Source organism: Cimex lectularius, unplaced genomic scaffold (genome assembly GCF_000648675.2).
Source record: "Cimex lectularius strain Harlan isolate CLEC.00 unplaced genomic scaffold, Clec_2.1 scaffold160, whole genome shotgun sequence".
Taxonomy (NCBI): Eukaryota; Metazoa; Arthropoda; class Insecta; order Hemiptera; family Cimicidae; genus Cimex; species Cimex lectularius.
This window is the reverse complement of record NW_019392776.1, coordinates 266,761-279,128: the sequence shown is the minus strand read 5'-3', so window position 1 is coordinate 279,128 and position 12,368 is coordinate 266,761. Positions and strand designations below refer to the sequence as shown.

General features: G+C 34.0%; 1 protein-coding gene across 2 annotated transcripts in view; it reads left to right on the top strand.

Annotated features, from left to right (window-relative positions):
- LOC106672385 (lysosome membrane protein 2-like) overlaps positions 1-11,420 on the top strand; it is a 65,108-nt gene extending 53,688 nt beyond the window's left edge. Inside the window, exons 2-10 of one of the 2 annotated variants that reach the window (XM_024227613.1) lie at positions 312-403; positions 516-682; positions 1,103-1,244; positions 3,460-3,663; positions 3,850-4,098; positions 5,661-5,799; positions 9,276-9,394; positions 9,486-9,617; positions 10,357-11,420. In XM_024227613.1, the coding sequence (XP_024083381.1) occupies positions 312-403; positions 516-682; positions 1,103-1,244; positions 3,460-3,663; positions 3,850-4,098; positions 5,661-5,799; positions 9,276-9,394; positions 9,486-9,617; positions 10,357-10,572 (1,460 nt within the window). In that variant the 3' untranslated portion in view covers positions 10,573-11,420. The remainder of the gene's footprint in view (positions 1-311; positions 404-515; positions 683-1,102; positions 1,245-3,459; positions 3,664-3,849; positions 4,099-5,660; positions 5,800-9,275; positions 9,395-9,485; positions 9,618-10,356) is intronic. The other variant, XM_014403772.2, reaches the window with a different exon arrangement.
- The last annotated feature ends 948 nt before the right edge of the window (positions 11,421-12,368 follow it).

Genomic DNA, 12,368 nt, shown 5'->3' with positions numbered 1-12,368 from the left:
ATTATATGGCCTCCCCAGACCCGTCAGTCTTCTTCCAGCAGTTTCCAAAATCCTCGACATCCTCTTTTTAAACGTTCCTTAATCAATCTAGATTCACATAGAATCAGTCCTTCTCTTTAATTCGGTTTCTACCCCCAATTACAGATTGCAGGTTACAAATAAATTATTTAATAAAAAAATTATTTATACAGCAGTGACAAATAATGGCAGTTGATGGGCTTTTATGATGTTTCTACAGTTTATAAAAATTTAAATTTTCTTACACTCCTTTGTTGTACCTTCAAAATTAAATTAATTTTTGTATTTTTTAGGTTTCATTGTAGCTTTACTACTTGCAGTTTTAAGTTTAGGAATAAATTATGTAATGTGGTTTACTAATGCATATGATAATGCTGTGCTAAAGGTGGGTACTATATATATATATATAATATAAGAACATCATTTTTATGCTATTTTTGCCTTTTGTCCAACAAGTTTGATAATTATTTAATATGTGTTTGTAATGTGATTTTTAGTTGATTTCCATCAGAAACGATATTGATACAGTATTTGAAATGTGGAAAATGCCACCGACTAAAACTCATTTGTCAGTTTATATTTTCAATTATACAAACCACGAGGCGTGGTTGAAAGGGGACGATAAAGTACCACATGTCAAAGAAATAGGACCACTAGTTTTTAGGTAAAAGAATTGTTTATAACTGTTCGTAAAATGTCAGATTTTATCATTGCTTTCGAGTGTGATTCCAGTCTATTACATACATTGCCCCATTAATTTATGATATATTATAAATTAGTGATATAAATATCATGGTAATACCTGAATGATTTTGATAATAAATTTAAAAAAATATATTTCTTCTCTCTTTTGTGATAATAGTTGACAAAAATTAATATATTAATAATGTATATATTTATATTTATTTTTTCATCTATTAGTTCCAAAGTGAAAACCATAATTAATCATGGTATTTGTAACCTTAAGTTAGTGATATAATAAATAATTTTGTTTGATCACCTTAGTAAGTATAAGTACTAATTTGATTTTAATTCTGAGCCATTTAAATGTCTAATGAAAAATTAATTGAATCTGTGATTCCAGGGAACAAATGGAGAGGATAAACATCCATTTCAACGATAATCATACTGTATCATATCAAGAGAAAAAAACAATTACCTTTGTGCCTGAATTGACACCTATTCCATTAAATACAACAATTTGGGTGCCAAATGTTCTTTTTATCGTAAGTTTGTTTTTTTCATTAATTTTCTAGTAAATTTATGACGCGAGTCAATTTTTTTCCATCAAAAATATCACAACTCCTTTAAGTTATAGTTATTAAATCCACTAATTTCGTGGTCCGCTTGACCACTTAATATATTACGATTAAAGAAGGTTTTTAGTTGAGATAAAAAAGTCAATGGCACGAGCGGGATTCGAACCCACGATCTCCGGCTAGATATGCTGCTGCTCTACCACTTGAGCTATCGTGACCTCGATCCACTCGGACACCAACTTCCCATCTCAACCTCACCTTTTGAGTTTTCTCTCCTTTTTGCCATTTTTCAAATGTCGTGTAATCGGATTGGATTCTCGGCGACAAATGAAATGGCCACGGAGAGCTTTAGTGAAGTATACTTCATTTTAATTCATTAAATTCACTAATTTCGTGGGGTTTAGATGGCAAGTTAGTGTCCGAGTGGATCGAGGTCACGATAGCTCAAGTGGTAGAGCAGGGGTGTAACTAGCCGAAGATCGTGGGTTTGAATCCTGCTCGTGCCAATGACTTTTTTATCTCAACTAAAAACCTTCATTAATCGTTATAGTTATTATTTACCTTTACCTTTGTTTTACTAACAAACAGATTAAATTGTTTCTTGGTTCATTTTATTGTCCTTTCTGTCATTTTTCACCTTTTGTATGTATGGTAGCAACATTTCTCTCTTATTTTCTTTATTCTGTGAATTTGTTTGTGTCCATAATAAGTTGTTTAAGCTGTGATGAACCAGTCAATTTTTTTTTGCCTTTAAGACATCCACCGAAAGTTCACAAGAATATCCAGCAAAATAAATTAATAGATAAATAAATAAAATCGATTTACAGGGCCAACAATGATGAGAAAAGAAAAACAAATAATGCCAGAATAGCTTGAGCAGGTACTTACTGCTCAGATCTAGAATCTGGCTTGCATTCTGCGGCCCATCCACAGACATGAAGCAGGCCTCGGGGAAGCTCTCATCCACGCCAAAAAACTTTAAAAATATTACTGGTAGAACTCCATTCATTAAAAAATGACATGAAAAATAATGGTGTTTTGGGGGATTTAAATAAAAAACATTTACAATGACTATAATATCTGTGGAAAAGTTCACATCCCGGGGCTAACAGCTGCCTGAAGTGTTTGGAGAGCCCGGCCCGGATCCTGCTCTAGGACCCAATCCCAGGTCGAGGCACTTCTAAGGATAAGCATAATTACACAGTAATATCACAGTCTTGGATAAATAAATAGATTAACTTATCTACCTCATCCCTACCAGATACGAGAAAACTTTACCCACTATGTGGCTTGACCTCCTTCATTTTGTCTAACTCTGTCCAGAAAAATTCCCCTATTTGCCTTGTATTCCGGGCAATGAAGACTATGTGTTCAATATTCTCTGGTTCGTTGCATGTTTCACAATTTGCCGACTCTCTGTGGTTGATTCTGTGGAGGTAAGCTCTGTAAATATAATGATTTGTTCTAACCCGAGTGATTAATGAGAAAAAGTTTTTATTGCCCGTCTTTGCCTCGGAGAGCCATGGCATGGGATGAAGGACAGGAAAAAGCGATTTGTACACCCCTCCAGCACTCCCTCGGTTGAACCGCCACACCATTCTTCTAGCCAGTTCTTGTTAAACACATGTTTTGCATCAGTTTTTGGTAGTTTAAAATCATGATAATCTCCCAACTCTTACACTTGCTTTCTCAGTTAGTCGACTTTTTCATTACTAACGATACCACAATGACCAATCAAAATTTTCATTTGGGTTAACCTTAAAAAGGTTCAGTCACGGGATCAACCCTGTACAACTCTTTTTTTTTTACAAAAACGTTTTATGAGTTTGCCAACAAAGGATGGAAGCAGTCGTAAAAGCTAGAGGAGAAGAATTTACAATCAAACACGTGTTAAAAAAAAAAAAATTGTGTAAGGGGTTTTTGATGAATAAATCAGATATGTTCTCGTAAAATACAAAAATCTTATGGAGTTGTGATTATTTTGATGGGGAATGTATTTGAAAATCGACTAATTTTAATATTTCATGGTTGAATTATACTTATCACAAATTATTCATTAATTATATCAGCTGAACTATGTATGAAGTAATATTATATCCTTATTGTATGTGCTGTATTGTTACAATAATTATTATTGTTGCGATGAGTGTTTTTTCATTATACTAACTACAATTGTTTATAGGCTCTTATGAAATTAAGATTCCAGAATTATGCTTTTTATATGGAACAAAAGGTTTTACAACAATTTTTTGATAATGATATGAAGCTATTTAAAAATATCACACTCAACCAAGTAATCTGGGGTTTTGAAGATGATTTATTAAATTTTGGCACAAAGTTTTTCAGTCCTGGTGCTAAACCGCCTATGTATGGATTTCTTGCCAAAGTAAGTGATGTAATGATTTTTTTAAAAATTTATTTATAATCCGACTCATGACACTAACTTTTTCATTTCAACCAAAACCTTACATAAAAAGATTAATTAATTGAAAGAAGTAATTTGGTCAATAGACCACTAAATATACTGGATTTATTTACAATAAAAATTTAAAATGAATCACTGACGTTATAGAGGCAAGGAGAGCACAGTGATATTCTAACAATGAAAACTGGTCATGATGATCTTTCAACGATAGGCTCTTTCACTCGCTGGAATGGTAAAAAAAATATTGGTGCTTGGGGTAACACTGAATGTGATGAAATTGAAGGCAGCGATGGAACCATATTCCCGGCTAATTTGGTCAAGGAAAAGAAACCACTTCACGTCTTTCTCCATGACATGTGTCGAACATTGCCCATTTTCTTCAATAAATCGACCACGGTAAGTTAAAAGTTCACAAACACGTTTGGTAAAATATTTCTAAAATATATTTAAAATCATTATATTCCAGTTCTCTCCTTAATTTCTCATCTTACTATTCTTCTATTTACAATTAACAATTTCCCTATTTCCTTCTGTCACACTATCAAGAAACTTGGGACTTTCCTTAAACAGAACTCGTCCGTGATCAGCAGGTTGCTGATAAAATTTGCAGGTATCTTTGAACATGTATATCACACTGGCTTTTAGCTGTTCCTTTAAGGTTCCCAAATATGCAGTAGGACTCTGGTCTTTAATTTTTAATGAATTTTCCATTCTTGTTGATATGGTTTTAAAGAGTTGATTTCTCTCTAGTCTAGATAATATTCCTGCTATTCTATGAAAAAGTTGTGCCTGTTCTTCGTCTCTTTTTCTTTACAATTTGTGTGTTGTTTAGCAACCCGTGGTTCAGTAAATAGTTGAAGTAGCGAGGAGTGGTCAGGTTAGATGTATTTCAGAAATACACCTTTTTCATTTTATTGCCAACATTTTGATCTTTATTCGGGTTGTCTTCAAGGCCTGGGTAATTTACAAACATATGTCGATTGGAAATTTTTTTTTATATTGTTAATTATAAATGATTAATTATTTACATTTTTATTGTATAATTTAAACAAAAAATGAACTACTTTCGTTCTTCTCCCCTGCCTCCAATCTATGAAATTCCCTTCCTCACTCTATCAGCCGAATCTTATCTCTTTCCACTTTTAATTCCCATCTCTTTCATCACCTTTTGTACTTACAATTTGGCATTAGATTTTTAATTGCCCATTTAGTTTAATATCCATAGTTGAATATTTTTACTTATGTATATATTTTTGTAAATGGACATCTTTGTACAGCCTTATCTGGCTTAAATACGTTGTATTCATAATTAATTATTAACGCGACTTGAAATTCCAGAATAAAGTATATTTTTCATTTCGTAGCAAGTGCTATTATGTGCATTTTACAATCTTCTAATATCCAGCTACTTGATCAATATTTTTTTGAATCATTTAACATGCAGTAATAACTCATATTACATAACTATTTTTTTCTAAATGAAAAATTTGTGTCACAAGCGGGATTCGAACCCACGACCTTTGGCTAAATACGCCGCTGCTCTACCACTTGAGCTACCGTGATTTCGATCGCCCATGCCACAAACTTCCCATTTTGACTCACCGTTTATTCCAAAGGCAATAAAAAGGACCATTTTTGTGATAATTAATGAGACAAAGCTTTAAATTAATACAGCCATCATACAGTTTGCTTATTTTGCAGTATTTTCTTATTAGTGTAATAATTCATATAAATAATGTATTCATGTAAACAGGTATCAGGTATTCATATAAACAATGCACAACCTTAATCCCAATTGTATGCCAAAATCATGCAATGACGCATATTTTAGAACTGATTTTCCATGTTTAACGATAGTTTTTTTACAAATTTAAATTAATTTAAATGTTTAGAGTATTTAAAAATTAAGCTTTTACAATTATCATCAGTCGGTGATATTAATTTGTAAATTGTTTCAGAGTGTAGATGGTTTTCCAGTTCATCAATATAATGTCCATGAGGAAATGTTCAATTATCAAAGGGAAGAATACAGTTGTTTCAAGAGAGACGGAAAACACGCGCCAGATGGTGTATTTAACACAGCACCATGCCACAAAGGTTTGATAGTTTTTCTTCTTACCACCCATATTAAAAAAAAATGAAATAAAAAAAAATCAATCCTAATAAAAACATCTACTATTTCAACCCAAGAGGAACTACATCAATAATTAAAACACCAACTGATAAAATCCACAAATTCAAACACTCTGTCAACCATGCCTGAATCAATTTTACAAATACCAAAAAATTTCTTATGACAAACTGTTTGACCAAATCAGAAACAATCATACCAAAAAACTTCTAGAAAACATACACAAACGATAATTGGTTTCTAAACCTCATCAAAACCAATATTTCCCCTTATATTCACAACCTCTTATCACTAAGACCGAAATTTGCGATACTTTATAACAAATCGGATTTCCTAATTACTCAGTTAATCGCAGATGTAGACTACACTATCCAAAAATCACCTAAAACGGATGATGAAAAGGACACAATTTGAACCAAATGCATAGACACAATAACAAATCACTTAAAACATCTAACCACAAATAATCACAACACGACTCAATAAACATTTATAAAAAAACAAAAAATCTCTAAAAAAATAACCCAGACATGCTCATCATTTCAGCAAAACAAAACAAACAGTAGCTCTCAATAAAGATGACTGTGAAGATCCCCAGAAGGGAATCTTAAACGGGGTTTGTGGACAATTAAGTTTGTTATAAATATTAAAATTAGACATAGTAATATGTTAGTTAATTGTTGGGAAAGTGTATTGTGCCGGGTTGAGTAACCGGAAGTGGCCTGGAATCGCAGGAGCCGACCCTGTCTTTCTCGAGAACTCCAGACGCAGCTAAACAAAGCTGGCGAAATAATAACAGCTGGATGTTTTCGATTGAGAAATGAGGGTCGATCCAGGGGCAATCGCCCTAGAAAAATTGGCTGTTGTGCTGACTGGCCTTATTGCTCAACCCTCAGGATTAGCTAATGCCCAGACTCATCCGGAATAGCTCAATGACCTGGAGAGGACAAGGGCAGTCGGGTCACCCGGAAGCATAGCAGTATTTTCGAAGTACAACTGTTCCCCAACTCCTCTCTGAATGGATTGATACAAAAAGGACAATCGTAGTGAAATCCGGGCAGATTCTGGGTTGAGTCCGAAGAGAGTCCGAGTAGAGTCCGGGAGTCCGCAGTTGAGTCAGTAGGAGTGTCCCGTGGGGACGATGAGTGAGTCTGTCAAACGGAGTCAAAAGGGTGAACAGGTGCGGCAGATTAGTCAGCGTAGTTCGCAGGATCCTTATCATCGGACCGACGAAATCGATGCATGTGTTCCCGTCCTGTGAGTACAAATTTTGTCAATTGGTTTGCGGGAGATTTGGAGAACAGCTGGGTGATTTCGGGCTACTTTTAGTACTACGATCCCAATAATTAAGTATTAAGGTTTCGTTAAAGAGAGTAAGAGCACTAGTTATATCTAGAATTAGTCTTCCAGTAATAGTATTACATTTTTTTCCTTCTTCTCGGGAAAAAAATTAATAAAGCTTAAATAGTGGCGGGACGAACCGAGAAGAGAAGTGCGAGAAGCAGGAAGCAATTCGCGGCCTGCAAGATCCTGATCGGGAGGGCACTGGTTCCGAGTCTGAAAAAATACAAAGAAAAAAAGGCAAGGGGAGTGAGTTGGATATAGACATTCCGAGGAAGAGGTGGTCTCCGCGAGGAAAAGAAAACATTGTTTTTTTAAAAAGTATATGTGTGTGTGTGGTTGGTGAACCTAGTCGGGCTAATCAAAGAGTTCCTATGAAGAGGAAGGGGCTGATCCCGGCAAGTGAGGAGTGATCCCGTGAGTTGGTACATTTCCAATTTCTTATCAGGCCTGATAGTTCTGGACTAGAGACATTAGCTACAAGTTTCGGCCTTTGGTTAGCTTTTAATTTAAAATGATTTGTCTATGTACTTGTAAATAGAATAGTTGTGATTAGTATTCATTTTTTTTCTCAATCGTAGTTTTAAACCCTAAGTAATGGGGGCGTCGGTGGCCGCAAGGTTTAGTCTTTGACACGGCGCTCATCACTGTAAGGTAAAGGTCCCGGGTTCGAATCCAGCGGCCCTGCATTCGAACCCGACATACTTACAAATGGGCTTTTTTTCAAAAACACCGGCACCCTGAGGGTTTATATGACCTCTGCTGTTGCGAACCCTCGTAAAAAAAAAAAAAAAAAAAAAAAAAAAAAAAAACCCTAAGTAAGATAATACCTTAAGATATCTTGCTTGTGTTAATGAATTAACTCGGATGGAAGCAGGAAGAACTTCATCATTTAGCTCCCATCATAACCCTGGTTGGAAGCGCCATCAGAAAGAAGAGAGCCAGAAGTGCCTTCCTTTCCCCTTTCTTCCTATTGTTATACTCTTCTTTTCCTTTTTAGTCCCTGGTTTCAGTATTTATCCTTCCCCAAAAATACTGTGGCGCTCAACATAACACCTATAAATAACCTTTCACCCCCTCACCGACCATCACTTGTCTCCCCCTTCTCCACTGAGCTACCGCCAACGTACGTGCAGCCGCAGTAAGGAAGTTGTAACAATTTGTTTTGTATATGAATTGTTTAATAGGAAATAAGAGTTTCTATTTATAAGCAGGGTTAGGGCGTTATTCACTAGTTGATTATACATATTGGGAATTGTTCAGTCATATCAAATAAAGGGACCTGTTTGATCTGTCTGAATTGCAATATCTTTCCCCCAGAGTTAGTAGTAAGTAAGTAAAGGGTGTTCACCCATCAAGCCCGGGCAACCTGACACATCTTACCCCTAAAAGGCTTGATGGGCCTAGAGTGGAGTAGCTCGCTACCCTCTCGGAGTACCCTAGCGAGCGACGGTATTCGAACAAGCCGCGAGCCGCGCGCACGAAAAAAGAAAACCGCTCATCACAATGACTATAAACACAAACAACACAATTATCAATGACACAAACACCTACATAATAAAATCAGAACCTACCCTATCTTTCATCAAGCAGATCAACAAAACCCTCCAGCAAATACTTCAACAAAAAGAGATAGACATTTATATTTCACGTATCTCAACAAACAGTCAAAACCATTTATCTATGATCGTACCTAACCCTACAGCATTGACCACCCACCATTTAGACTTTTTTAAATGTTAATAATTTATTACAATTCTTCAATTTTCAGTTACAATATGAAATTTCATGATAATTGATATATTTACAAGTTTGTTTTTCTGTTATTCATTTATCATTAAATTATACATATTTACCATATGTAATTTTGTGGTTACACTTTTTCCACTTACACATTTAATATAACATTTAGTTTTTAAGGAAAAATGGAAAAAATTCTAACTTTTACAACTTTTATATTTACAACTATTTACATATTTACATTGAGGGAAGCAAATAATCAATTTTATTCTCCCATTTCACTTCACTAATTCCGCTGGCTACTCCTCAGCAAATTGAGAGGATGTTGGGATGAAACTTATATTAACTTTATGATTTATAGATATACCTTTATATGCTTCGTTTCCCCATTTTTGGAAAGGCGGCGATATAATAAAAAATCATATTGTTGGTTTACATCCAGATGCACAAAAACACAGGTCATATTTCCAAATTCACAAGGTAATTATTTGTACTATATATGTATTCTATAGTGTTTGTGACTAGTTGAGTCGAGTGGTTAAACTAAATGGAACATTCTCGCATTTTTCAGGATCTTGGGATTTGCCTGCTTGCAAAAATGAGATTTCAATTAAATATAAAATTCGAAAAATATATATACATGCAATTTTCTGAAAAAGTGAGTCAGAATGAAATAATTCTTCCATTTGGATGGCTTGATTTTGTAAGTTATTTTTCTCTTGTATAATTTTTTTTTAAACTTAATAGTACAAAAATATTGGGGCATGTGTCTGTGCATACTTGCCAGTGATTCTTAGTAGATGAGAGAAACAAAAAAAGTAATTTGTAAGAAAAGCCAATCCTGACTACTGACCGTCTCTCAGTTTTTCTGTCTAAGATATCATATCGGATTTTAAATTTTACCAGAAATTTTGTCCAAGGAATGCAAAGTGTTTAATGGGCATGATTTGTGCTAGAGGTGGAATTATTTGGTACCCCCAAAAAAGGGACAAAATTTTTTTTACCATTAAATTCACTAATTTCGTGGTCTGCTTGACTAATTAATATATTATAATTAATTAAGGTTTTTAGTTGAGATAAAAAAGTTAATGGCACAAGCGGGATTCGAACCCACGATCTTTGGCTTGATATGCCGCTGCTCTACCACTTGAGCTATCGGTACCTCAGTCCACTCGGACACCAACTTCCCATCTCAACCGCACCTTTTGAATTTTCCCTCCTTTTTGCCATTTTTCAAATGTCGTGTAATCGGATTGGATTTTGTCGCCGAGATTTTATCTCAACTAAAAACCTTAATTAATTATAATTTTTTTACATTTTTATTTATTTTATTTTTCTTTACTTTATGGTTTTTTTAAAATTAGGTAATAAACATATTCTTTATAAATGTGTTATTTTCGATTACTTTATTTCACTTCAGCTATTTTTTTTATTTATTTCAGGACTCAGGAGAACTCCCGGAGAATTTTGTCAACGTTCTATATCATTTAACATTCACTGTAAAAACGGTTAAGGAAATTTTAAAATATACTTTTTTACTTTTATTTACATTGTCTCTAGCTTTTGTCGGTGTGTTCATTACAAAAAATGTTAGAAGAAATGCGGAATACCAACTTCACACGAAAAACTTCTTTAACAAGTACGCATGTGTTGATTAAAATCGATAATGTAATAACGTATGTCATCGTGATATACAAAGTTTAGACTGCTTGTTGTTTTCCTATAGAACGATTTTATTTCTTTCTTTTCGTAGCCAAAGTCAATAATTGTACATATAAACTAAATGTGAGTCATTCAAGAAATGTGGCATTAACTTCCAAATATTGTCTAATTTAGACTTGTTCACACTCATTCAAATGGATTTAACACAGTTATTTACCACTCGTGATCTTGTGTCTTAGAATTTAATATAATTTTCTGTTGTGTGTATAATGTATAAACAAGATTGTCATACTATTAGTGATATGTTAAATTACTACTAATAATTGATGTATGGTTTAATGAATGTATTAAAAAAAAACTTTCCCATTTAAATCTTATTTGTGGACAGTCTATGTGTATTGTGATGTAATTGTGTAATTGTACATTTTCAAGTCAATAATGCATATTTATCTAGTTATATTATTAAAGGTTAGCTAAGTTGTAGTTGAAACAGCCATGAGGATAGTGTATACTTTATATCAGGTTTTGAACATTCCAAAAAAAAGAAAAAAAAGAAGAAAAAATTTGGATATTCAAACCATATAATTAGTTTGTAAAGAGTAAACCAGTCATTTGACTCAGTTTGAATGAGAATGAGTGAGTGTGTTCACTTATAATATTGATTGTGCATAAATTGTTGTAATGTAAATGAAATGAATATTGAACATGTTTTTCAGAAAATTGTAAAATAATGTATAAGTTTTTTAAAAATATTTATTTTTGTTTTCAAGTAGTTCTGTTGTCATGATGCTACTGATCTTGTGATATTAATTTTATATTTATTATAATTATTAATGTGAGCAAATAATATTTTCTGTTAATGAACTTGATTGACTTTTTCCTATATATATCCACTATAAAATATGAATGCAGCTCATTTAAGGAGTATATTTAGCTATAACTATTTATGTTCTTCTACAGTTATTAGTATATAGTTTTTATATTAATTATGGGACGACAAAGTGGCCATTGCCGGGGCCCTCTGTGCATAAAATAGCAATTTTTCTTACTGCCACTCATATTTTTTCTCTCTTTTCCTTAACTTCCTAAACAGTTACATTTTTTATTTTTCCGAGGGTTCGCAACAGCAGAGGTTATATCGATCCGAACCCACGATCTTCGGCTAGATACGCCGCTGCTCTACCACTTGAGCTATCGTGACCTTGATCCACTCGGACACTAACTTCCCATCTCAATCCCACCTAAAAATGTAAGGAAAGCTTTTAATAAAAATATAGCTAATTTATATAACGTAAATCGAAACAATCGTCCTAGCAAATTTTGCAATTGTACCTTTTTTTCCTTTTTTTACGAGGCTTGAAACAACAGAGGACATATCCACCCTCAGAGTGCCGGTGTTTTTGAAAAAAAAAGCCCATTTGTAAGTATGTCGGGTTCGAATGTAGGGCTGCTGGATTCGAACCCGGGACCTTTACCGTACAGTGATGAGCGCCGTGTCAACCGTTGCAGCCACCGACGCCCCCCTAAACAGTTATTGGTAATGATAAATACGGATACTAGGAAGTCAGGGGTTTTTTATTCCCCAAGCCTAATCAGCATCTGAATCTGGGTGATTTGCGATGTGTTTTAAAAATGAGGTGCCCTGTATGTAACTCTAAGAGTAGAGGATATGTTCCATTTCTTAGCAGAATGCACAAATTTAAAATAAATTCGAAAAAGACCTAGGCCTCAGTTCCTGTCTAGAGATGGACTAATTACTGGACTAAACTCTGACCCGACCCCACTTGTAAAA